The sequence below is a fragment of the Nycticebus coucang genome, chromosome 9 (assembly GCF_027406575.1).
Source record: "Nycticebus coucang isolate mNycCou1 chromosome 9, mNycCou1.pri, whole genome shotgun sequence".
NCBI classification, from domain to species: Eukaryota; Metazoa; Chordata; class Mammalia; order Primates; family Lorisidae; genus Nycticebus; species Nycticebus coucang.
The window spans coordinates 89,831,060-89,858,458 of record NC_069788.1 but is presented as its reverse complement, the minus strand read 5'-3'; the positions used below and the strand labels follow the sequence as shown (position 1 = coordinate 89,858,458).

Sequence of the window (27,399 nt, the reverse complement as noted above, 5' to 3'; positions counted from 1 at the left end):
TTCACAAACCCAGGGTCAACTTTATTGGCATCTTGGCACACTAATTTACTGATCCACACAGCAGTCACATGGTTGCAGGCTGGTGCTGGTCTATCTGTTTGTATTAGAGGAGAAGAAAGGCACTCCCTGGGCCCTCCACCACAGTCACATTGCAGCTGGGTTGACAACTTTTCCCAGGAAGAGTAAGCTCTGGGTGGTCACCTCCCAAAGGAGCAACAGGAAAGGCCTGTTAAAATGAGCAGATGTGGCTGAGGTCATGTTCATAGATGGGGGCTGGGAGAGGAGGCCTGAAGCAGTAGTTGCCTCGGTTCCCTTCTCACTCATGGTCATTGCTGCCTTGTGTAACACCTATAAGGAAAAAAGAAAGAACATGGACAGCATCATTCAGGGGGCTTTGAGGGTCAGATAGCACTTTCTGCAGTAACCCGTAGATGCGCCCTGTCTGCCCCTTGGGCCTTGTCTGCCCAGGGTGCAACTCCAGCCTTCATTTCATCTCCCTGATCTCTCCACCTCATTCCCTCCATCACTTCCTAAGGCCTTCCTTTAATAGTGTGGGTCAGACACATAGGGCCTGAGGGAGGCTGAGGGCTGCCGAGTGGGCACCAGGCTGAAAAGCTCAACAGCGACTTCTAGGAGCATTTCCCAACTACCTGAATGCACATGGCCCAGGCTTCAGTGTCATATTCTGCCTCAAATTGCAGTTAAGTTCTCAAAGACTTAGTTTTCTCATCTTTAAATTTGTTGGCTCAGCCTAAATCAGTGGCACTCAGAATTGGCTCAGTGGAACCAGGATGTCTGATGTGCCAAGCTCTCTACCAGCCTCCATTTGATGACCCTTCTTCTTCTACTAATTTCATTTTCACACAACTTCCTAGGAAGAAAGGGTTCTCAGGCTTAAAAAGAAAGTTGAAAAATCATTGGCCTTGACAATCCCTTTCATTTCTAAAAAGCTCTGTGAAAGGATCAATCTAGTATTTAAGGTCACTATGAAACAATTCTTTAAAAAACAAACTATTTATTTTCCCTCTTGTTCACCTCTCAGCACACACCACACACACACACACACACAGAGCCATGTACTAGGTGCCTTGGTTACATGTTCAACCCTCAGCTGATCTTTCCCAAACAAAAGACAGAATATTTTCCTTCTGAAGTTCCTAACAAAAACTCAAATGATAATGAACAACTATTCCTTCCCACCCCAAAAGGACAACCTCAGCTCAGGGAAGGGCTTTTTCTGCGTCCTCTGCTGTAGAAGAACACATGATCATCCCCAAATATTATCTGTCCTTGCCTGTGAGAGGGTTATCAATCTTTGTCCATTCCACTAGACTTCTGGAGCCTCCTGCAGGGGAGAACGAGCTCCTTCCCATGGGTAATGATCTTGACCATGAGATTTACTTTGGCCAATGGCATGGGAATGACCATTATACTGGCCATGTGTGCAGAGAAGTGTTTAGAGCCATCACACAGTTTCTCTTGCTTCCCCACCTCACCCCGCCATGAGAATGGTATGTTCCAAATAGGGACATCTGCTTTAGCCTACATCCTGGAAAGGAGAGGACATGTGTAGCAGTTCTGGAGTCAATGCTAATGATCTGCTTCTGACAGGTAACATTAACAGGAAATAAGCCCTTGTTGTGATCAGGCACTGAGGTTTGGGGATATTTTGTTATGGCAGCAAACCTGACTGGTGCACCTCTAGTTCCTGCCCACTACTCTCACATGGGTGTCCAATATTTTTTCTTTTCTGCTGCACATTGGAAGAAGAGGAGTTGCCTTGGGCCACATATTAAATACACAAATGAAAGCTGATGAGTAAAAAAAAAAAAGTCTGAACATAATTTTCATGATATCCACCACAGATAAGCAAAAACATCCTCATATATAATGTGCATGCAGCCCATGGGTGCAGATTGGACACCCCTACTTGAGTCTAGAGCTGTAACAAAGGCAGATAGAGCTTCAATGCTGCCCTGGGAGGAAGCACCAAGAATAATAACAAAGCTATTCCATACTTGTGGAAATTCTGGCTCATGGATGAGCCTGAATGAGCATCTACTTTATTCAGAACCCTCTATTCCTGCCCTAAAGAATCTGGAAATCTAGAATAAGGGGAGGTTGGAGACGGAGCTTCCTATGAAAAGAAGCCTTAAAGACTGCGGTATTAAAGAATCTGAATAGGAAAGATAACAGGAAACTTGACTTACAAATGACCATATGTGGAAGGAAAAAGACCCTCCACCCCCATACACACATCCACATCCAGCACCTTACCCTGGAGATAGTTGTGTTGAGTTTCCGACCAAGGCCTGATAAGCTAGCTTCTATGTTGAATACATTGGTGAGACCAATTCTTGGAAGTATCTCTTCCAGGTTATATGTTCCAGCAATTGAAATCCTTGGCAAATGCAAATCCAATAGACTGAAGAAAGAATCAGACAGAGAAATGGTTCTGTCTTATTATATATTCTTCTCTTGGTCTGTCTGTGGGCAGCCTCATATGTGGGAAAGAGAAGCCTTTCCCAGCATGAAAGGCAGTCAGTCTTCCCACAACAGTGCTTGCTATGGAAGTGCATTCCACAGCCCATATCCAGAACTCCCTTCTCTTTGGACCTCATGGAGTGTCTTGTGGCTGGATCTGAGAAGACTCCTGGCATAGCGGTATGTCATTATCATCTTCATCACATTTATAGAGGGCTTTCTAGATGTCATATGTTAGCTAGGTTTTTACAAGGCTTACTGATTAAATCTACAGAATGACCATATAAGGTAAACACTGTTAACATTTTCCCACCTCCACACTTCTGAATTATATCCTAAGTCCATCTGCTAGCATCCCCCTAAAACAAGCCACCATAATTTCTCACTTATCTGAGCTTCAGTTCCCTCAGCTGCAAAGTAGGATAATGATGCCTACTCCATGGGCTCCGATGACAGATCATGTATGCAAGACGTGGGTCACAGATCAATAGAATGGTTCTCCCTCTATTTATCAACATGCTTTTACCATCAGATTGGCACATACCCTAGTTAGATTCAGAAGTTTCTTTTGATCCAGAACAAATCTGTTCTTTTCTCCTGGGTTTATTCTTCTCCTTAATTATTGTTTCACAATTTCCCAGATACCTGTAAGCTTGACTAGTTTATAACTAACTCAGAAACTTCTGTCTCTGAAAAATTCAGATTAGGGAATCTATCAGGTTAGAGAATTATTGTCAGTTAATTCCTGGTCAATATGAGGGTCCAGATGCCTAATTGAAGTAGGAGGGCATCCTGGCCTACTTGACGACTTTTCTGCAGGCAGCACTTGGGTGGGCAGCCCACATCTGGTGGGGTGGGAGTAGGGGTTTGAGTAGAGTCTAATGTGGGGTATGGGGGAATCTGAGACGGGGCCCTACACACAGTAAGTATTCAACAAATGTGACTGAGCAAATGAATGGAATGCCAGGAAGCATGATTCCCTCTGGCAACCTAACCTTTCTGAGATTTGAATGGAGATAAACTTGGCAGAGACTGAAGTTTTCATGCCTAAAAACCCATGAAAATGCCTGTTATGATATTGTAACACTCTGGCACAGGGAGCATCTGAGATTTAGGAGAGTAACGAGTTGGTTTTGCTTTTGGAAGGTCAAAGTGAGAAGTTGAACCAAACCTTTCCTGAGTGAAAATCTACTCTATGGCTTTCCTCCCTGTGTTGTGGGGGAAGAAGCAGACTTGCCTCAAAGGAGGCAGAGACCATAGGGCTGAAATTAGCAATTGACTAGAACTACATATATTTGTAACAACAGGGATAATCCCTTTAATCCTGGCTTCTCCTCTGGACCCGTACTTCTTATTTGGTGCTTTAATCTCTGTCCCAAATACAAAATACTTTCTCTCTATCCCTGATACCTCAATACAGATGAGCCCTGAGAGAAGACATCTGTGGGTATAGAAGGTGGCTGGTGCCTATAGATTGTGGTGGCTTAAAGACGGCCATTGGAACATGGTGTTTATGGCCCTCCCATTGAATCTGTGTGGCCTCTGGGACTAGTCTAACCAATACAGTATGGCTCAAGTGCCATCGTGCTCATTTCTGGGCCCAGATCTTACAAGAGAGGTAGCTTTCAATTCCTGTCATTTTGTCTTGGAGCGATTAGCTGTCATTTGTTGACACCAACTAATCTGAACTGCTGAGCCTAAGATAGACTTGTGGAGACACTGCCTGGAGAGAGATGCCTGCTCATCCCTAATCTCTTCCAGCCTGCCCAGCTCAGACACCAGACACGTGAGCAAAGGATCCTTCAATGACCATCTGATCCGATGCATGAGAGCCACCCAGCTGAGCCTCGTTAACCCACAAAACCAGGGATGGCAGTTGTTTTAAGCTATGCTGTTTTGGGGTATCTTGTTATGCAGCAAGAAGTAACTAGAACTCAGTACCAGATTTCATCCCAGAGAATCCCATAAAAGAAGATGCACCCCAATAAGGGGTTAGCTATGAAAGGGGTCTAGGAAAACCAGAAAAAAATGAAATTGCCATGCCAAAACCACAAACCAAAATGCAAGGGAGGAGAGAGATTAAAGATGGCGGCCGAGTAACAGCTTCCCTCCAACTGGGAACAGCGAGTCTGGGGAGACAAAACTCCAGGCATCTCTGGCCAGTGGGATATGCCTATAATCATCCCTTTGAGGATACAGGGAGCCAGCAAGTGACTTATGGACCCCAAGAGGAGGACAAAAACAGTGGAAAACTGGCAAGTGGTTGCATGTCTTCAATCGACCTAATCACGCCGGCAACCGTAAGTACAAGCATCAGTGAGACTGTAAACTGGAAAGGCCTTACCTGTGAACTGTTTCGGTGTTCTTGGACTTGGCACTCAGTTGAACTGCCTTGGAGAGAGCTTGAGCAGGAGTGTGGAGAACTTTGGGCATTGTCTGGGGGCCCAGACTGAGCCACTGAGCTGGGCGCAGGAAGCCATTGTGAAAGAACTGCCCCGTCAAGCTCCACCCTCAGGGTCTCAGAGCAAGGATTGGGCGGGTCAAAGTAACTTACTGACTGAGCAGCCTAAAGGCGGGGACTGAGCTGCCTTACAGCCTTAATCCTTAGGGGCAGAGTGAGATGGTTTTGGCACACTGGAGACTTGGGCTGTTGCCCTGGATAGAGTGCCGTGATGTCACAGCTCATAGCAACCTCAAACTCCTGGGCTTGGTGCCACCAGACCTCCATAAGAGCTGTGCAGTGACCCCCGACCAGTGACCTGCACCCACCGGGCCTCCACATTCCCTGACCAGGAACTGCGGGAGCCACGCAACCCTGCGTCCTCCCTCCTGTGTCCTCCCAGCTTCGACACTAGCCCATTCATCTGGACAGGAACTCTAGTAGCTGCGTGCCCTTTGGAGCCCTCCCTGCCTCTGCGCAGAGCTCTTCTCCTGGCCAGAGACTGCTGGAGCCTTAGGCTCTGTGTGCCAAAGTCACTGGGCACCAGGCACTCCGAGAACTGTGCGCACCACCCCCAGCCCTGTTGCTGGATCTGGGTGTGTCACAAACCGGAGCTGCTTCCACAACCAGAACTCCTAGAGCAGCTAGGAGAGCAGCTAGCTAGAGCAGCCCCAGAGGAACTACACAGGGTCACTCCCTACAAAGATCTAGCAACAACAGAGTGATCCCGCTGAGGTCTAATCTTAGAGAGACACCTCCCCAACTCTGAGGATGGCCAGAGGCAACAGTGAAAAACAATCATGAGGCGAAATCAACAGAAAAACTCTGGCAATATGAATAATCAGAATAGATCAACTCCCCCAAGGATCAATGGGGCAGAAATAGCACAGGACCCCATGCACAAACAAATAGCTGAGATGTCAGAAATTGAATTCAGGATCTGGATAGCAAATAAGATCGAATTAGAATTCCAAAAGTTATCTCAAGAATTCAACGGATTCAAAGACCAAATGACCAAAGATTTCGACACATTGAGACAAGAAGTTGCATCCCTCAAAGATCTGAGAAACACAGTAGAATCCCTCAGTAACAGAATGGAGCAAGCAGAAGAAAGGATTTCTAACATTGAAGACAAAGCTTTCGAACGCTCCCAAACCCTCAAAGAAGAAGAGAAATGAAGAGCAAAAACAGACCACTCTCTCAGAGAGCTCTCGGATAATTTGAAGAAAACCAATATTCATCTTATAGCAATCTCCGAAAGTGATGAAGTGGCTTCACAAGGCACAGAGTCTCTTCTCCATGAGATTATGAAGGAGAACTTTCCAGACATGCCAGGAGATTCCGAAATTCAGACACCAGACAGTTTCAGAACTCCAGCATGACTGAACCCAAATAAGGCATCCCCCAGACACATCATAATCAATTTCACTAAAGTTAATATGAAGGAGAAAATTCTGAAAGCTGCCAGACGAAAGAAAACCATTACCTACAAGGGGAAGAATATCAGAATAACTGCAGATCTCTCTGCTGAAACCTTTCAAGCTAGAAGAGGATGGTCATCGACTTTTAATCTCCTAAAACAAAATAACTTTCAACCCAGGATCCTGTACCCAGCTAAACTGAGATTCATTTATGACAGAGAAATTAAATACTTCAATGATATTCACATGTTGAAGAAATTTGCCACAACTAAACCAGCTCTCCAGGACATTCTTAGACCTATCCTCCATAAAGACCAGCATAATTCTCCACCACAAAAGTAAACCCACCCCAAAAATTTTGATCAAATTCCAACTTCCACAGTCGCAAAAGGATTAAAAATGTCCAGCAGACTCTCGAAAGGCTTATCAATACTCTAAATTAATGTGAATGGTTTAAATTGTCCTCTAAAGAGGCATAGATTGGCGGACTGGATACAAAAACTCAAGCCAGATATCTGTTGCATCCAAGAATCGCATCTTACATTGAAAGACAGATATAGACTCAAGGGGAAGGGATGGTCATCTATATTCCAGGCAAATGAAAAGCAGAAAAAAGCAGGCATTGCAATCCTGTTCGCAGACGCAATAGGCTTTAAACCAACCAAAATAATTAAGGATAAGGATGGACACTTCATATTTGTTAAAGATAATACTCAATATGACGAGATCTCAATTATTAACATTTATGCACCCAACAACAACGCACCTCAATTTGTAAGAGAAACTTAACAGACATGAGCAACTCGATTTCCTCCACTTCCATAGTAGTTGGAGATTTTAACACCCCTTTAGCAGTGCTGGATAGATCCTCCAAAAAGAAGCTAAGCAAAGAAATTTTAGATTTAAACTCAACCATTCAACATCTGGACTTAACACACATCTACAGAACATTTCATCCCCCAAAAACTGAATACACATTCTTCTCATCAGCCCACAGAACATACTCCAAAATCGACCACATCCTAGGCCACAAATCTAACCTCAGCACATTTAAAAAAAATAGAAATTATTCCTTGCACTTTCTCAGACCATCATGGAATAAAAGTTGAACTCAATAACAACAGGAACCTGCATACCCATACAAAAACATGGAAGCTAAACAACCTTATGCTGAAGGATACATGGGTTATAGATGAGATTAAGAAGGAAATCACTATATTTTTGGAACAAAACAACAATCAATACACGAATTACCAGAACCTCTGGGATACTGCAAAGGCAGTCCTAAGAGGGAAATTTTATAGCACTGCAAGCCTTCCTGAAGAAAACGGAAAGAGAGGAAGTCAATAACTTAATGGAACATCTCAAGCAACTGGAGAAAGAAGAACACTTCAACCCCAAACGCAGCAGAAGAAAAGAAATAACCAAAATCAAAGCAGAATTAAATGAAATTGAAAACAAAAGAATTATACAACAGATCAATAAATCCAAAAGCTGGTTTTTTGAAAAGATCAATAAAATAGATAAACCTTTGGCCAACCTAACCAGGAAAAAAAGAGTAAAATCTCTAATTTCATCAATCAGAAATGGTAATGATGAAATAACAACAGACCCCTCAGAAATTCAAAAAATCCTTAACGAATACTACAAGAAACTCTACTCTCACAAATATGAAAATGTGAAAGAAATCGACCAATACCTGGAAGCACACCACCTACCAAAACTTATCCAGAATGAAGTGGAAATGTTGAACAGGTCTATATCAAGTTCTGAAATAGCATCAAGGATACAAAATCTCCCTAAAAAGAAAAGCCCAGGACCAGATGGCTTTACGTCAGAATTCTACGAAACATTTAAAGAAGAACTAATACCTATACTACTAAACCTCTTCCAAAATATAGAAAAAGAAGGAATATTACCCAGCACATTCTACGAAGCAAACATCACCTTGATCCCCAAACCAGGGAAAGACCCGAAAAGAAAAGAATATTATAGACCAATATCACTAATGAATATAGATGCTAAAATACTCAATAAGATCCTAACAAACAGAATCCAACAACACATCAAAAAAATTATATACCATGACCAAGTCAGATCTATCCCAGGGTCTCAAGGCTGGTTCAATATACATAAATCTATAAATGTAATTCAACACATAAACAAACTTAAAAATAAAGACCAAATGATTCTTTCAATTGATGCAGAAAAAGCTTTTGATAATATCCAGCATCCCTTCATGATCAGAGCATTTAAGAAAATTGGTATAGAAGGAACATTGCTTAAACTAATAGAGGCCACCTACAGCAAACCCACAGCCAATATCGTATTGAATGGAGTTAAATTGAAATCATTTCCACTTAGATCAGGAACCAGGCAAGGTTGCCCATTGTCTCCATTGCTCTTTAACATTGTAATGGAAGTTTTAGCCATTGCAATTAGGGAAGAAAAAGCGATCAAGGGTATCCACATAGGGTCAGAAGAGATCAAACTTTCACTCTTCGCAGATGATATGATCGTATATCTGGAAAACACTAGGGATTCTACTACAAAACTTTTAGAAGTGATCAAGGAATATAGCAATGTCTCAGGCTACAAAATCAACACCCATAAATCTGTAGCCTTTATATATACCAACAATAACTATACTGAAAAAACAGTCAAGGACTCTATTCCTTTCACAGTAGTGCCAAAGAAGATGAAATATTTGGAAGTATACCGAACAAAGGACATGAAAGATCTCTACAAAGAGAACTATGAAACTCTAAGAAAAGAAATAGCCAAAGATGTTAACAGATGGAAAAACATACCATGCTCATGGCTGGGAAGAATCAACATTGTTAAAATGTCCATACTGCCCAAAGCAATATATAACTTAAATGCAATTCCTATTAAAGTTCCATTGTCATACTTTAAAGATCTTGAAAAAATAATACTTCGTTTTATATGGAATCAGAAAAAACCTCGAATAGCCAAAACATTACTGAGCAATAAAAACAAACCAGGAGGAATCACGCTACCAGACCTGAGACTGTATTATAAATCCATAGTGATCAAAACAGCATGGTACTGGCAGAAAAGCAGAGAAGTAGATGTCTGGAACAGAATAGAGAACCAAGAGATGGATCCAGCTACTTACTGTTATTTGATCTTTGACAAGCCAATTAAAAATATTCAGTGGGGAAAAGATTCTTATTTAACAAATGGTGCTGGGTAAACTGGCTGGCTACCTGTAGAAGAGTGAAACTGGACCCACACCTTTCACCATTAACTAAGATAGACTCTCACTGGATAAAAGATTTAAACTTAAGACATGAAACTATAAAAATACTTGAAGAAAGTGCAGGGAAAACCCTTGAAGGAATCAGCCTGGGTGAATATTTTATGAGGAGGACTCCCCAGGCAATTGAAGCAGTATCAAGAATACACTACCGGGACCTGATCAAACTAAAAAGCTTCTGCACAGCCAAGAACATAGTGAGTAAAGCAAGCAGACAGCCCTCAGAATGGGAGAAAATATTTGCAGCTTATACCTCCGATAAAGGTCTAATAACCAGAATCCACAGAGAACTCAAACGTATTAACAAGAAAGAACACGTGACCCCATCTCAGGGTGGGCAAGGGACATGAAGAGAAACTTCTCTAAAGAAGACCAACGCAAGATCTACAAACACATGAAAAAAAGCTCATCATCCTTAATCATCAGAGAAATGCAAATCAAAACTACTCTGAGATATCACCCAACCCCAGTAAGAGTAGCCCACATAACAAAATCCCAAAACCAGAAATGTTGGCGTAGATGTGGAGGAAAGGGCACACTTCTACACTGCTGTTGGGAATTCCCACTAATACGTTCCTTCTGGAAGGATGTTTGTAGAACACTTAGAGACCTAAAAATAGACCTGCCATTCGATCCTATAATTCCCTTACTAGGTTTATACCCAGAAGACCAAAAGTCACAATATAACAAAGACATCTGTACCAGAATGTTTATTGCAGCCCAATTCATAATTGCTAAGTCATGGAAGAAGCCCAAGTGCCCATTGACCCACGAATGGACTAGCAAATTGTGGTACATGTATACCATGGAATACTATCAGCCTTAAAGAAAGATGGAGACTTTACCTCTTTCATGTTTTCATGGATGGAGCTGGAACATATTCTTCTTAGCAAAGTATCTCAAGAATGGAAGAAAAAGTATCCAATGTACTCAGCCCTACTATGAAGCTAAATTATAGCTTTCACATGAAGGTTATAACCCAACTATAGCACAAGACTATGAAGAAAGGGCCAAGGAAGGGGAAGGGGGGGAGGTTTTGGTGGAGGGAGGGTAATGGGTGGGGCCACATCTATGGCGCATCTTAGAATGGGTAAAGGGGATTGCACTAATGTACACAGCTATGATTTAACAATAAAAAAAAAAAGAGGAAAAAAATGCAAGGAAATGGAAGGTAATAAGTGAGAGATCACATGAAACTGGTACTTTGATGGGTACAATGCTTTTCTTGATGTATTTAATTTCTTTTAAAAAGTTTTAATCCAAAAATAGGCACCTTTTAAAAATACACACTATTCTGTGGAAGTTGTGATTATTCTTAATAATTGTCCTTGATCTGATTTTTTGGTTACGTTTAACTACTTTCTGGCAGTAAATTATGATGGGTAGGAGGAGGGGTGGTGAGAGGTAGAGAGGCTGGGACAGACTCCAGGAAGGTGTAATAACAGGGCCCAGTGAGCACCTCTCATGTTCCATTTACCAGGGTGAATTCTCTGTGAGTACTAACTCAATTAATTCTCTGAGTAAGCCAGTGAAGTATCATGGGTTACTCCACAGGTGAGGAAATCTGAGGCACAAAGACACAAGCAAAATTTCAAGATTACCCCAAGTGTCTATCAATTCATGAGTGGATAAACAAAATGTGGTATACGTGTATGTATACCATGGAATACTACTCAGCCATGAAGAAGGATGGATTAAGGCCTTTTGTAACAATGTGGATGGAACTAGAGACCATTGAAGTATCTAAAGAATGGAAAAACAAACCCCCCATATACTCACTATTAAATTGGAAATAAGCAATGAGTACACATGTGCACAGGGGGAAGTAAAACTCGGTGGAAATAAAGTAGAAGATAAGGGGAGTGAGGGGATGGGCAAAAACTGCCTAACAGGGACAATGAACACTATTTGGGTGATGGGAACATTTATTACCCTGAATGAAGCAAAACAAAAGCAATCCCTGGAACCAAAAATACAGTACCTCTTAATATTTTAAGGTAACAAAAAAAGATGGTTACTGGCATTTAAATTACTAATATAAAATAGGAAATAAACATTTTAAAAACACACGCATACACACACACACACACAATTGCTGAGATCATACAGGCAGGAAAGAGAGGAAAATGAGCCAGACCCAGAAGCTGGGCTGTTGCTATTAGAATTGACTGGGAACTACTTGAGCTCTTGAGCAAGGTCATCCAGAGTCCTGCTCTGGCACTTACCTGGGCATGAACAATTGACCCCATTTTCTTAGGGTCTCCGGCTGAAGAGTGACCTCCACCTTCCTCATTTTCCCTGGGTCAGGGAGGATTATAAGTGCCAAGGCATTTCCGCTGTACTCTATCTGGAGGACGGTGCAAGCCATCTCCTGATCATAGTGGAATCGGTGCATTTCCTTTTGGTGCATCATGGGGACCTGGAGAGAGGTCCTCCCATCCACAGAGAAGCTCTCCTGCTTCTGGGTCTGGTAGCGATTGAAAGGATGCTTCCACTTGGCTTAGGACACAAAACCCATAAAACCATGAGAATATGTTCCAAGAGAGCACCTGCAGACAGATACACATGGCCACACTGGTCTGGGGATTTCCTCCTGGGTGTGCAAGTTGGAGGCAAAGATGTGGCATGGGGCATGGATACAGAGCCAGGAGGCCAGAATATAGGCCTGGCTCAGCCACTAGAGCAAGTCACTGGAGTTGGAGCTCCACTGGCCTATGATTTTGTTCCATTTCAAAGAAACTTAGCCTTTAAGAGACCGAAAGGTATTTCCTTTACTAAGCACTTTCCATGTGTGAGATATTGTCTCTTTAAACAATCACAAAAGCTAATAATAAATAAATGTTTTTATCCCTATATAATAAACAAACTGAGTCTTTGTGAATGTATTTTAAAATCCCAATTTTCAGAGCCATTATGTGGCTGAGCTGGGATGAGAGAACTGATTCTGACTCCACAGCTCAGGTCATTTGCAAAACTGAGTTGATCCTTCTCAGCCCAGGTGCCTCAAGAGAGCAACTTTCATCAGAGAAGCTCAAGCGCTTCTTCCTTCACTCCCTGCTATCTCCCTAACCTTCAAACTGAAAAAGGAGAAAGAATTCAGTTAATAAAATGTAATGCATAATGCAAACACCCATTAAAATGAGGCTAGAAATGCAGAATCGATGGGTCACAATCATGTCCACATGTGTAGTCTCTTCTCTCTTCTTACAATCTGCCCCCACAAGTACCTCCTGAAAACATGGTCTTGATGATGGGGCAGGGTGGCAACACATGCCCACACTCAATCTAATCATTGACCAAGTATAGCTGATTCTAGGTCACCATCACACTTACATTGAACCACTTTGAGAACCTCCTGTCTCTCCTCTCCCCATCTTCCTCCCTTCCAAGCCATCTTCTAAATTGTAGGCACACTGCTCTTCCTGAAACAGATGTGATCATTTTCCCTCATCCTTATAACTCTTTGGCAATTCTGGGATTCCCTGGATAGAATGGGATGCTCAACACAGCCCCTCCTCTCTGTAGTACAGCTCTTGGGCCCTCCACAGATGTTTCTTCACTGTGTTTGATGTGCCAGCCCCACTAAGTTTAGTTTGTTTCAGTTCTTTGAAAATACAATGGTATCTCTCTTCCCTGGCCCTTTTGTACATGCTGTTGTTTTCAATATGAATCTGCTCACTTCTCTCAAGCCTCTTCACCTGAGTACATATAACTCATTCTTCATGTCTCGGCCTAGATGGCTTTTTTCCCCAGGAAGGCTCCCCTCTACCTCAAGTCTGTGCAGATGTTTCCTTTCAGAGCTCCACACCACCCATTTCTACCCAAGAACAGCATCACCATCCCACTGGGTTGTGCTGCCTCTTTACATATTTTCAACCCAATTGAGACTTGAGCTACAGCAGAGTGGGAAGACTCTATTCATAGATTCTCCCAGGAGGCTAGCAAAGAACCTTTTGACTGTCTCTCTGCAGTAAGAGCATTTACTTGCAGAGGAGGTGGCAATAGTTCCAAGTAAGCCCTCACCTTTGAAGAAGATGTAATTCGAGAGAACCATGAGCGTGTCCTGGTTGAACTCCTGGAGGCAGTCCACTATTTGCCCGTATGTTTGCTTCCTCACATAGTCATTAATCTGCCTCCTTATTGTAACAGAATCCGTGAAGTTAGCAGAAAAGACAAAAGCTCCATACACCTCCTTGATGCTGTCCGAAAATTGCTTCTGAGGCTTTAGGTGCTTGTCTAGGAACAGAGAGTTGCCTACTTTTAGTTCAAGTTTGGGGCTGGGCAGGTCTAGGGTGTGAATGAGGCTCTGGAAGCTCCGGTGGATGTCTTCCTCTGGGGTTTCTGTGAGGTTGAAGCCAAGGCCCTCCAGGATCTGAGTTGAGATGTCAGGTTGGGCCCCAAAGGAGAGCAGGGCTAGAGTGGTAGAGATGCTCACGGGGGAGAAGAAGATGTTTCCGGAAATGTCTGCTGCCAGCTGCTTATATAAACGCAGGGCAAAATTTATAATGGTGGGCGTGATTTTGTGGTAGGCAGGGGCTGGCTCTGAGAGCTGATGGCTGGGGGGTTGTAGTCCCCCAAGACTCTGATCTTCGTTGTCAGAAAGGGGCTGACACTGGATAGCGGCCAGGATTCCTGCTGTGAGCAGCCATGGCCAAACCAGGGCCATCCTCTGAAAGTAAAAGGTGAACATGTTGGTCTTCTTCATAAACAGAATCATGGTTCTTCATTGCTCCAAAACAAACCCCACTATTCACACTGTACCTCACCAGGGTACCATGAGGGGCACTGCAGAGGACAAGGTGGTGGATGGATGGTTAGGACTCTGGACAATTTCCCCTAACACTTCAGTGAGGGCAGCAACCCTTTATCTGCTTCATATATTGATAGGGCTCCAAGATTTCACTGTGTAAAGAACTCTAGGCTATAAAACAAAATAGCTTCCAAAGTCTATCCTCCCTCCCTCTCTCCCCCACCTTTCCTTCCTTCCTTTTTTCCCCTTCTTTTCTTCCTTCCCTTATCTCTTTTCTTTCTTCTTTTCATTCATTCTTTCAATGACTGTTCAATGAAAATTAATCATTCATTAACCATCAAGGGTCTATCTAGTCCAAGAAATGCACTAGGTCCTCAGTATCCAGTGGGGGAAGGAAATAAACGTAATTACTGATCTCACAAAGCTTAGGGCATAGCTGACACTTGTTCAGGTGACACTCAATAGCTAAATAAGCAAATAAATATGTGATTGCAAATTGAGAAGAATTCTATGGAGCAAATGTTCCAGACAATCTGCCTCCCTCAGCCCTAGGCATGGCCATTTACTACCATCTTGCTAATTGGTAAGGAGGAGAGGAGGTGATCGTGGAGAGGAAACCACGATATGCAAAGACTCAGTCAGGCCCTAAAAGAAAGAAGAAAACTCTCCTTTATGTGTCCTTAATTAGCTGGAGTGTGATGTGACAACCACAGTCATCTAGACCATGTGAATGGGGACAGCCCCAAGGGGTAGCAAAACAGGATCACTAGAACCTGGGAGGAGAGGTGAGAGATATCCACTGTCTCTATGTCTCCATCAAGCCCCTGCTATCTGGAGCCTCTTGCTGCTGGTGGTGATGAAACCTCTGTCTTTATTAATGCAGGGTGTCGGAGAGATATCTGCTGTGGGTTGAATTGTGTCTGCCCCAAATTAGTATGCTGAAGTTCCAACACCTAATACCTCTGAATGTGATCTTGTTTGGAAATAAAGTCATTTGAGATGTATTTAGTTAAGATGAGGTCTCTTGAGTAGAGCCCTAATCTAGTAGGACTTGTGTCATCATAAGAGAAAAATTCGGGCACAGACATACACACAGGGACAATAGCATGTGAGGATGAAGGCAGAGATCAAGGTGATGCTTCCACAAGCCAAGGAACACCAAAGATTGCTACCACATCAGGAGAGAGGCAAAACCAAGAGAGAGGCATGGAATAGACTCTCCTCCACAGCCCTCAAAGGAACCAAACCTGCCAACACCTTGATCTTGGACTTCCAGCCTCTGGAACTGTGAGATAATAAATTTCTGTTGTGGCAGCCACCAAGTGTACTTTGTTAAGCCAGCCCTTGTGAGCTAATACAGTATCTGTTGTGCTTTATTTTACATTAGAAAACATGCCACAAGAGCCTTTGTTCCGTTTCTAGGGGACCAAAGTAGTGTAGGGTCAGGAAGATCCCTTATTTCATGGCAGAGAGTGTATGGGACAAACATCATCCCTGCTTACCAAGCCTGTGTCCCTCCTCTCTCTCACACACACACACACACACACACACACACATCTCATCCTCACAGAGGACTCCCTGCTCCATTGTCCCATGCTCCCCGCCCCCCACACCTTACACCTTGATGTCCTCAGAGAGAGGAATATCCTCCTTCTGCTCCCTGCAGACCTTACTCTTCCTCTGTCCATTGTACATCAGCCATCCCTTGCTGGTCACTCCATCCTTGTTGTTAGTTTGTCCTAAGAACATCTGTGTCCTAACTGGCATCTTAAATACTTCTTATCCAAACCAATAACTTCTGGGTCAATTACAAGTGCTGTGATGGGGCCAGAGAGATCACATTTTGCCGATGGTTTATAGTCCTTGGTGCCCCCCAAATCCTGTCAGCCCACAAAGGCCAGCTGAGGTAAGAAACTGATGTAGCCTCACTATCTGTTGTGTTGAAACATGTTTGCTGGTCAAAGTCCTGTGGACACGTCCCTAACACGTCCCTAACAGTCCTCCCTCCTCCAGCCCAGCTCAGTGTGGGTTTGCTTAATGACAGTTTTCTTACACTTTGGATATTCTTTTTACTGGAAAATTTGGAAGATGAAAAACAATTTAAGAATTGCTCTTCTCCTGGGGAAAATATGAAGGCAATTGTGATGAAACTATTTCTAGTTTATTCATTTTATTTTATTGAACTCAGCACCACTTTATACCCAGCTGCACCCCCAAGGACTCCCAGCTTGGAAGAGCATCTGTTTCTCAAAGAGGATTGAATTGTTAAGTCAGGGGCCTGGGTTTGAATTGAGGCTCGGCAGGAGCTCACTGTGTGCTACTGTGCAAAGGAAGCTCTCTGAAACTCAGTGTCTCCATCTGCAATGTGTCATTGGTAATGACATTGGTAATTATGGAGTGGGAATGTGTAAGGATTATGTGAAGCACCTGGTGTGTGCAAAGGACAAGATGAGAGTTTTCTTCTCTATCGCAACTATGAGTAATGACATCCAATTCCCTTTCTAATTCTTTTTTCAGAATCCTAGTGGAAAATTAAGAACTCCACGTATTAATTATAATCTCACTTCCTAAGTGATGGGGATGGTAGATATGTTGGATCACTGGCTTCTGGCAAAAGCAGAAGTGGAAGGGCATCTGTGTACTATGGGGTAATTCAGGTCATCTCAATGACTGGAGGAGGGCTGGTGCTGGAGGTTGGTGAGGGGAGGATGAGGCACCCCAGAGCTCTTGAAATGCCCAGAGCAGTCACCTGTGATGAAGAGTGGACCCACCCAAACGCTGGTGCCCTGTTGGGAAACACGAGCTTTATCTTCCTTAATTTAATCCCATGAGAGCCTTAACCCACAGGCCTATCTTATCATCTCTACTGTACACCTGGGAAACTGACTCAGTGTCAGGACAAACACTCACAAGAGGTAAGAGTAAAATTGAAATTCCAGACCAGGGCTCCTAAGCACAAGCCTTTCCACAGAGTTTCTGGTAAATTTGCTAGAGCAAAATTGTCATTTTGCTTTGGATCCTATGGTTCTTTTTTTGTTTTATTTTCTACGTGCCAGGAATATTTGAGATTTTCCTCTCAAAATTCTTGAAGGCCTCATTTTCTATAATAGGTGATCAAAAACCTAAACTTTCTCCTTCAAGACTAAGAGGCGGTACATGGTCACATAATTTTTTTTCTTCAGGGAACTTACTTCTCCCATCCCTGCCACCAAGTCAGAGAGAGGGAAGAAGAGAGTAAGAGGGGCAGAGAGAAAGGAAGAAATGCAGAGAAGGGGCTGGAGGGAGGGGGCAGCTGCTGCCTCTGCCCTCCATTTGGGTAAATGCACAGTACTCACAGAACAAAGTCACTGAGCGGGGACCCTGGGTCTTCAGCACTGCGTCACCTCCTACCCACAGGGAAATGGTGTTTGGAAATGCCAGCAACCTAGTCAATATTTGTCAGGTCAGTTCCTGGAACTGGTATGAAGACAGCACACAGCAAACAAGTAGGGATCTTTTTCTCAAAGTGTCTAACCTCAGCTGCCTGTCCCCCAAACACACAAGTGCACTGTGATTTGGGACGTGGCTAAGTTTGAGGATGTTCTGGTGATGGTGATGACAGGAGGGGGTAGTGGTGCTGTGGCAGCTGCTGATTTATACATCAGAGCTTTGTATGATCCAGGCTTTATTGATCACTGTCCAATAAAAATTTGAGAGTGACGTGACCGGCCCTACTTTGTAGATGGAAGGCTGAGGCTCTGCAAGGTACAATAACCTGCTTGCTGAATTGGGGGTGGTAGCCATACTCAGAAGATGGATCTGACACCCCATTGCAAGCCTTCTCTACCACACTGAATCATTCCAGTATTTTTCTGACCCTTCAAATAAATATCCATATGCAGAAAAAATAGATTGAAGGGAAATTCTGCAAGTAGAGCAAAATTTTCCCTCCCACCACTTAGAAAGCCATAAAAGTGGAACCATAGTCTCATGTTTTCCCCATCTCTAAAGTCCTAGGGTGAAGCCAGGAACTAAATCAATATTTGTTTATGAGAGAATCTCTTGATGATGGTATTGAAGTGACTTTTATGTTATTATTTGGAGATCTTTGTATTCTCTGAGTTTCCTCAAAGAGCATGTATCTTATTTTGTTCATGTATCTTATTTTTAATAAAAAAACAATAAAGCAAGAATGAATTATTTACTCATACAAGTAAAGCTTCATCATAAAGCAAAGGCTTGTTCAGGCTGGCACAGTGATTACAACCAAGGGGCACTTTGTAAACATAAAGTCTCTCTGGAGAATGAATCTGATTCTCTTGTGGGGTGGGGTAGGGGTGCCTGCGAGTCTTTCTTTGTCACTTGTGCCTTGAATGGCACCTTAATATAGGGCTGCAATAATCATTCTTGACATTCTGTGATTGATGATTTTGCACATGAGATCTTGGGCCAAACTGATGGGCAAAGTAGACGACTACATTCCCACCATCTCTGTGTCTTCGTGGATTTTACAAATCCTCCAACCATAAATCCCAACTTCCGTGTTTTACGTCCTGCCCCAGACAGATGTCCCCACCTAAACACTTCGCACCACTGTAGTAGTAAGGCTCTGGCCAGGTTTTCCCTCCCCTCCTCCCACCTCCCTGCCTTGCCGTGTGGCCCTGCGTGGTGGGGTGTGCCCCTCCTCTCAGGCACTCCAAGTAATAAACTTCTCTTTCAGGGGCAGTTGTCTGTGTGTCTGTTATCTTATCATGCCCGTTTAAGATGAATTTCGGAACAAAATGAAAGGTATATTTTGTCTGAAAGAATAGAGCCCGGAGCTCACCAAGCTGACAGATGTGTTCGATGACTGTTCTTGTACCTGCTTGTTAACACAAGCCTGAATGGGCAGGGGATGCCACCCAAGGCTGCTTTCATTGTGAAGTGCCACCTGGGATCAAGGCTGGGGTGCTGACAGCCCTCACTCACCCCCACTACTGGGGGCTCTGATGCTTCCTGGAATAACCAAAGTGCCCTTAGTTAGTCCTTCACACCTGCCATCTCCTTTGTGCTGCTGTAGGATATCCTATCTGCTCTGGAAACCGCCTGAGACATGTATGGACTAGTGTGCTCATTAGAGAAAAGGATGACTGGTTTCTCCACTGCACCTTTATGGAGGGCCTGAGGCCAGGGCATTGTGTATGAAACAAAGCTTGGGACAGGCAGCATCATGGGACAGTCAGAACTGCAGCCCCTGGTAACCAGACTTTGGTCCTTGGTCTAATTCTATCCAGGGAGGCCCTGTGGCCTCGGTTGGTTTTTGCTCTTTTTTTTTTTTTTTTAACTTTTTTGTTTTTTGTAGAGACAGAGTCTCATTTTATGGCCCTCGGCAGAGTGCCATGGCATCACACAGCTCACAGCAACCTCCAACTCCTGGGCTTAAGCGATTCTCCTGCCTCAGCCTCCCGAGCAGCTGGGACCACAGGCGCCTGCCACAACGCCCGGCCATCTCTTGGTTGCAGTACAGCCGGGGCAGGGCCCAAACCCGCCACCCTCAGTATATGGGGCTGGCGCCCTACCGACTGAGCCACATGCCCCACCCCAGTTTTTGCTCTTTTCATCTCAGCTCTAGTGTGGGAGTTGGAGGAAGTGTTAGGCTCCTTCAGGCTCTTGCAGTGTGAAGCGCGGTGCAGGGGTCTTTGGATCTAATGGGAGCATGGGCTCCCCTGGAGGCACCCCCAGTAGAAAGGGTGAGGAGGAAGAAGCCAACACAATCCATGTGGCATCAAGGAGAAAGAGGAGGTGGGAATGAGCTGCTTTGCCCTGTGCTGCTATGGCCTGTGGGCCTGCATGTAGCTCTAGGAACTTGGAGGAAGGGAGCCAGACAATTATGACTACAACCAGCAGGGGGGAGGCTGAGCACCCAGAGGACTGCGTGTGTGTACCTGCACACACATCCATGACAATATCACAGAGGAAGACAGCCAGCCCCACTGAGTTGGGAAACTGTTCCACAGCACCCAGGGAGACCTTCGCGACCTATGCAATAGCAATTGTCACTTGGTTTTCTGGCTCTCTGCACCAAACTCAGACTGCCCTCCTTAGCCAAGAACCCCCACACCATCTGGCCTCCTTGTAACTACGTCCTTGTTTCTGCCTGTTCTCTTCTGTCTGTGCCACACGATGCTCTGGACACTCCCTTCTGTTCCCCTAACACATCTGCTCATTCTGGACTCATGGCCTTCACGGCCATAATAGCCTCCCTTGCCCTCCTGTTACTCTCTCTCAACCGTCCCCTCCAGTGCTTCCATGGCACTTATCCTATCCTGTTATAATCATGTGGATTTGAAGGTTTGGTTTTATTATTGTCGCTGGTGGTCTGTCTCTCCACTTAGCCCCACAGGCCTGGGATCTTGTCCATTTGATTCACTCCAAGCATATATGAGGTACTCAATGAGTTTTTGTTGAACAAATGAAGGCAAAAATTCATGCAGCCATCAATAAATCATTTTCAGAGTAGGACACTGCAGGATGTGGGAGCCCTGTTGCTGGCTGAATTGACGCTGTAGTTTTATTGAATTTACTGAATTTATCACTGTAATTCTGCATTAAAAGTGTCTGACCTATATGTTAACATTCTTAGAAATTCCAAAGAATATGTCACACCAACCCAGAAATATTCCATGAAGCTGGATACCTGGGAGAATTTATGGAAAAGGGGCAGTGACTAGGGTTAATGGGCATTGTCTTGTGATGGGAGACTCTATTGATGGTTTGATGATAACTCCCTGCTGGAGTTAGGAGGCCCTCAGAATAAGAGGTGGCATGTGATTTGTTATTTCCTGTGCATTATCCATGTGCAATCAGGCAACAGGCCATTTTCCACCTAGAACACAGTGGGCTTTTCAACTTTCCCTACAAAGAGAACACTGTCTATGTCTTGATTCATAAGCAAAAGCAGGAAGGGCCTATCGAAGAAGACAGTATTGTGAGAGGGGCCATCCTTTGATCGGACTACCAGCTTGGTGGCAGTAGCTGCTACAGCCTCGGTACCCTCCTCACCGACGTCCAGGACAGCCTTGTGGGTGGCCTGCCAAGGGAAAAATAAACATAAGTGGTCCCCACAGTAGAGACATGGCTACTTAACTAAACTTTGGTGTTTTTGCCTGGGCATGAGGACACCTGCCTCAAGAGGCTTCACAGTTATGTATGCTAAACGTCCAGCATTTGCTTTTAAATTGCAGCTGGTGTTGGCTTTTGGTCCATTGACCCTTACTCTTGTAGTTAAATGGTTATAAATACAGACCAGGAAGATACAGGATTGAGGATCAGTTCTGCCACTTATTGTTGCAAAAGTTACTTTGATGTTGAGTGCTTAAGTTTCCAAATCTATAAAAAGTGCTAATGATTGCATGTACCCTGCACAGTTACTGTGTAAATTAAAGGCGATCATACAAAGCAAGTGTTCATGTACCTGCTGACAACAGCAATTGCTACAATTCTTGCACAGCACATGTGGCTTTGGTATTACTAAAGGTCAGATCCCTTCTTTGTCTTCTAGACAAGAGATTCTTAACCTGGGGTTCCTGCACTCCTGAGCTTCAGGGCAATTATGAGCTTGCAGTGATTATAGACATGGTTTTCCATAGGTGCACAGAAGCATTTTCCTTGAAAAAGTCTATTATGTTCATATTCCATTGGGACCTCTCTGCAGTCCCTGAAAACCAGTGACAGGGTTCCCTCCTGTGGTCCCAAGACCACTTCTGACCATTATAGACCATCATCGAAATAAACTGTAGGACAGGGATCTGAAACCCGTTTGTGGGCAGGGGCTAAGGAGGTGACCCAAATTCTCTGAGGGACCTTCTGTAAGAGCATGGCGCCTGAGTAGTTTGGAGGGTACAGTTTGGCTAAAGGGGGCACTCAAGGCTCAGCCCCAGTGATCGCTGCTGTGGAGGGGTTTGGGCTCACCATCGCCCTTGCGGGAATTGAGCTCAGTGATTTATTTCAGAAGGATTGTAAATCTAGACTTTGAGATCCAATATAATAAGCTTTAAAAGTCCCTTCTCTCTCTAAATATTGAAGGCCAAACACTCCTACAGGTACAAATGGCCTATGAACAGCCACACTGTAAGGTCTGTGTGAAGACGTAAACTTTAAGGAAGAAGGCAGTGAGGTCAGATGCTTGATGCCAGGGGGCACCTACCCCTCTGCCCAGGTCAGGGTGCAGCGGCACTGCCTGCTGAGGACGCCTTCAGAATGTTCGTTTGAAGAGGGATAAAAGGTGCCTGTGTGTCAGGTGTGATGGCCATGAAGCCACAGACCTGGCAGCCACAGTACTCAGCTTTTCTGGCCACAGAGAAATCATTTCCCTCTCAGGCCTCGTTCCTTATCAGTGAAATGAGAACGTCCCGTTGGCCAGTCTCTGTAGGCGCTTCTAGCTCAGACTTTCTTGCAAAGATTCGCTTCAATCAACTCACTTTAGAAACCTGCAGGGAGTCTCTCTTTACAATTCCGGAAAAATCGGCATTTTTGTCAAAGGCGTTGCGGATGCCCATCTTTGGGAGGATGGTTTCTAGATTGTAGGAGGCAGAAATAGAAAATTTGGGGATGAACACCTCTATCCATCTGTATAGGAGAGAAAAGGAAGAGGTAAGGTCACAGTCCCACGGTGTTTCCATCTCGGCTTCTAGATGGCATTTTAGGAGGCTTGGTTCCTCCTCCAGATGTTGGTTGGTTGTGCTGCTAAAAGACTCAGGACATCCTACCAAACAACCCAGATTGCTCTGGAAGTAAACCTCCCAGCTCACCTAGTCCAGCACTGAATATAGGCAAGAGGACAAACAGGTTCCCTGATGAAGCAGGGTGCAGAGAGGTGAGAAGGTAGCCCAGAGAAGGAGACGCCAATGGGAAACATCAGATAGTTTGGAAGCTCAGCCCCGGCCCCGCCCACCATGCCTCTCCACTACCCCTGGCTCTGCCGCCGCCCCGCCCACCGTGCCCTGGCCCAGCCGCCGCTCCGCTCACCATGCCTCTCCACCAGGCCTTGCTAAAGCAAATCCTGGTTACCCTCTACAGTAGCTAAGTCCAGTAGAACTTTCCTTGATGTTGGGAAAATTCTATTGTTAGGAAGATTCTATACTTGTGCTGTTCAACATGGTAGCCATTGGCCACGTGGGGCTCTTGAGCAACATGAAATGTGGCTGGTGCAAATAAAGAAACCACTTTTTAAATTTTTGCTACATTTGAGTTCATTCAAATTTAAATAACTACATGTGGTTAGTGGTTACTAGACTGACAGCTCAATGCTAGAGCTTGGCATATTTTCTTCCCCTGCAAGTTTCCCTTAAACAAGGGTAAACAGCCTGTGTTTACTGAACATTTACTACATGCTGGGTGTTGTCCCAGGCATGATCAGTAATATTTCCTCCATTTTAAGGATGGTAAAACCTGGTTTTAGTGCTTTGCCCAAGGTCATGTACTTAGTAACTTAGAGAAAAGAAAGCAGGAAAATACCGGAGGAACACCTTTCAGCGCTTATCCGTCAGGCATCTTGTGATGCTGGATACCGTGGGCAGCTCTTTCCTTCCTGTTACTGTCCCCTGTGCTTACCTTGGCTTCTCCATCTTCCCTCTGCTCTGTCTGCTGCTCTGTGTCCCGCCCCTCCCTGCCCCAGCCTCCCTGCTGCCTCCTCTTCCTCTACTCAGCGGTGAGTGGTGAAGTTGAGAAGAAGCCTCCACAGCCTCCTGCAGCATCCCTTGATCCTTCAGTGCATCTTTGCCAGTGCTGCTTCCTCTGCCAAAACTACCCTTCCCAAGTGTCTCTGTGTTTGCGTCCTATTCATTTGTGCGGCTAAACACCAGCACCTCCTTGAAACTCTCCCCCAATGCCAGCTGAAAGCAATCTGTCCCTGCTCAGAAGGTCCTCCGCCCTGTGCCTCCCCCACCCTCAGGGGCATTGACTTTTGTCTTTCTGGAATGACATTCATCCTCCATCCCTTCTCTTCTCTCCTCCTAGTCTATGAGCTCCTGGAAACATTGCCAATGATGCCAAGAAGATATTGCTAAGAGACTGGACATAAAACTTTGACATTCCTTTTCATTTTATGGTCAATCCTTTTTTACATTCTCCATATTCTCTTGATATGCTCCATAATAATGGCAAAACCTCTAATAATGTTGTTATTAGCTGGCATTTATTGAGCACCTACAATCTCCTAGGCATTCTTCTAAGCACTTCAAAAATAGCAACTTACTGTATCTTTTCAACCATCTATAAATTTGGTAATTTTACTATCGTCATTTTATAGGTGAGCATCAATGCTTTTTTTTATTCGTTCGCTTTTATGGGCTCATTCCATAGAATTCAATATTAGATTGGCTTCTGGAGTAAACTCTGGTAGCACGTAAGAGCTACAGTGACAGTATAGCTCTGCAGTGACATAATAGCTACATGACCTTGGGCTATCCTCTTAGAGCCTCTACTTCTTTATCTGTGAAATGGGTGGCATAGGACCCCACATCCATCGAGTGACAATGAAATTAAGTTTGAATAGGTATACCCTACAACAGGTTCACTATTATGCATGCAGTAAGTGCTCAATTTGCAGGAGTGATTATTCAGAGGCTGTTAGCAATCTTCCACTCCCCCCATCCTAGGATGTACACCATCCCAACAAATTGACATAGATGCCCACCTCTTCTGGAGTGAGTGTCTCCACTTTCTCAGTGTCTGGGCTGACAAGGCTTGTTCCAGCTGCCTCATCTTGCCCTTGCCGGGAAGGACAAAGAAGGCCACATTATCTCCCCTGTAGTCCATCTGCAGCACAAAGCAGTCCAGCTCTGGATCCACTCCGAAAGAAAACTGCTCCATCTGGTGCATCATGGGGACAGGCACAGTGGTTCCCTTGCCCAGGAGGAATGGGAAGCTGTTCTTTGTATCCACAGGGTTAAAGGGCTTCTCCCACTTGGCTAGGACAAAGAAAAAACAGAGGTCTTTATGTCACAGTGCAAGTAGTGAGGTAAAGACAGCAAAAAGGAATAGGGAGCAACTGGTCATGAGTACGGGGCTTCCTTTTGAGGTGATGAAAATGCTCTAGAATTACACAGAAGGAGTATTTGCACAACCTTGTGGATATACTAAAAACAAAAACCATGGAATTATATACTTCACAATGGTAGATTTTAAGTATGTGATTTATATTTCAATGAAAATAGAATGAAGTCAAGCAGAACAGCACATACAAGTGAAGGTAATTTAGTAAGAGCTCAAAGCATATCAGCTTTTCTTCCTTCTCTCCCTTCTTTGCAGCATGGATGCATAAATGGGTGGAGAGCTTGGTGAATGGGTATTTGGAGGGTGGTTGGGCAGGTGGATGGGTGAACATGGATAACTGAGTGGACAGCTAGATGGAGGAGGGAAGGCAGGACGGGGCCTGGGGGAAGATACGGCGACATCCAACATAACTCCACCTGCAGAGGCCAGGTGCTGCCAGCCCGAGCACAGCCCTGTGAAGATGACTTTGTCACCCAACCACCTGGTCAGCACAGAGCCTGGCACGGATCAGGCACTTGATACAGGGGAGATCTTTTAAGCAACATGCTGAGGATCATGGAGCAAGTAAGAGGGAGAGGTGAAACTCAACCCCCCGCTGTCCGACTTCCAAGCTGATGTGCATTCTACTACAGCACAGTGAAAACCGTAAAGCTCTAGGCAGTTGTGAATGACAGTTACACTGGCCTGTCTACATTTCCAGCTCTATTTCAATTAAAATAGAATTAAGTTAAACAGAGCAGCACACGCAAGTGAAGGCAACTTAATAAGAGCTCAAAGTAGATCAGTTTTTTCCCCTTCTCTTTGTTCTTTACAGGATGGGGGGAACATGGGGGGATAGCCTGGTGAGTGGGTGGGTGGGTTGTGGATGGGTGGGTAGATTTGCTTCTAGGCTGTCTGCCAGAGGTCTCTGTGTCTCTCCTCTAAAACCTTCAGAGGAGAGTGAGGCAACTGCTAGTGGCAAGAGATGAAATCCTTTCTGACAAGCTGGTTTCCAGAAGATTTTTCCAGATTTGCCGAGTCCAATGTCAGCTTCTTGGGACACCAAATCAGTCTATTCAAAGACAGAGCTGAATGAGCCCCCACTGTAAATGATAAACAGGGATCCTCAAGGTCAGGCAGACAGCCAGTTTTAAAGTTAATTAGAACTTGGGCATTCCCATTGCTCCACCCTGCCGTCTAGGGTTTGTCTAGCTTGCATAATTTCACTAAGCAAACAAAACAAAACAGATCAAAATTAACCTTTCGGTCCTGTACCTTTAAAGAAAATGTGGTTCACCAGCACCATGGCTGTCAGAGGGTCAAGGTTTTGGACTAAGTTCTCGACTTTCCCTTTGGTCTCCTTTTTCACATAGCTGTTGATTCTGGCCTGGGCCTTGGATGGGTTGGAGAAGTCTGTAGGGAAGACTTCCACCTCATACAGCCTCTTGACATTGTCCAAGAAGTTTGCCTGCAGCTGCAGTTCCTTCTTGATGAAGAGGACATTGCCCATCTGCACACCCAGGGCTTTGCTGGGGACAGTGAACAAGTGGACCAGATGCCGGAAAGCCTGGTGGATGGTGGGCTCCGGTGTGTGCGTAAGGTTGAAGCCCAGGCTCAGGAGGATCTGGGTCTTGGTGGCCGAGCGGGCCCCAAGGGAAAGCATGGCCAGGGAAGTGGAGACACTCATGGGGGAAAAGAAGACATTCTGACTTGGGGCCTCAGAAATCAGCCTCCTGTACAGGCGGAAGGCGAAGTCGGTGTTGTGGGAAGACACCTGGGAGGCGGCGTTGTTCTTTGTGGAGGAAGGGTGGAGGCATTCTCCTCTGGGAACGGTGGCTGGGAGCACACAGTAGAAAGGAGCACAGAGACCAACAATGAAGAGAGCCTCATAAAAGGAAGTTGCCATTTTGGAACAAAATAAGTCTGCAAGAGAAGTAAGAACTGTTGAGGGGGATGAGCGGAGGGTGCAGTCCCTGACCCAGAGACCCTCAACAGCCCAGGCAATCAGCAACGCAGTGAGGGCCAAGGGGAC

General features: G+C 44.7%; 1 protein-coding gene across 1 annotated transcript; it reads right to left on the bottom strand.

Annotated features, from left to right (window-relative positions):
* On the bottom strand, positions 1-27,399 carry SERPINA11 (serpin family A member 11). The gene is made up of 8 exons (XM_053603646.1): positions 26,643-27,399; positions 25,030-25,303; positions 22,814-22,961; positions 21,229-21,423; positions 13,649-14,294; positions 11,851-12,124; positions 2,278-2,425; positions 1-348 (listed from the first exon to the last, which is right to left on the bottom strand). Exons 1-8 carry the CDS (start codon positions 27,271-27,273, stop codon positions 145-147), a joined length of 2,520 nt encoding a protein of 839 aa, XP_053459621.1. The 5' UTR covers positions 27,274-27,399; the 3' UTR covers positions 1-144.

Coding starts and splice junctions, on each gene's coding strand:
- SERPINA11 (XM_053603646.1), bottom strand. CDS start 27,273: ATGGCAACTTCCTTTTATGAGGCTCTCTTCATTGTTGGTCTCTGTGCT. Junction 12,125..13,648: donor GAATTACATCTTCTTCAAAG/GTGAGGGCTTAC, acceptor TTGTGTCCTAAG/CCAAGTGGAAGCATCCTTTC. Junction 349..2,277: donor TCAACACAACTATCTCCAGG/GTAAGGTGCTGG, acceptor TTTTCCTTATAG/GTGTTACACAAGGCAGCAAT.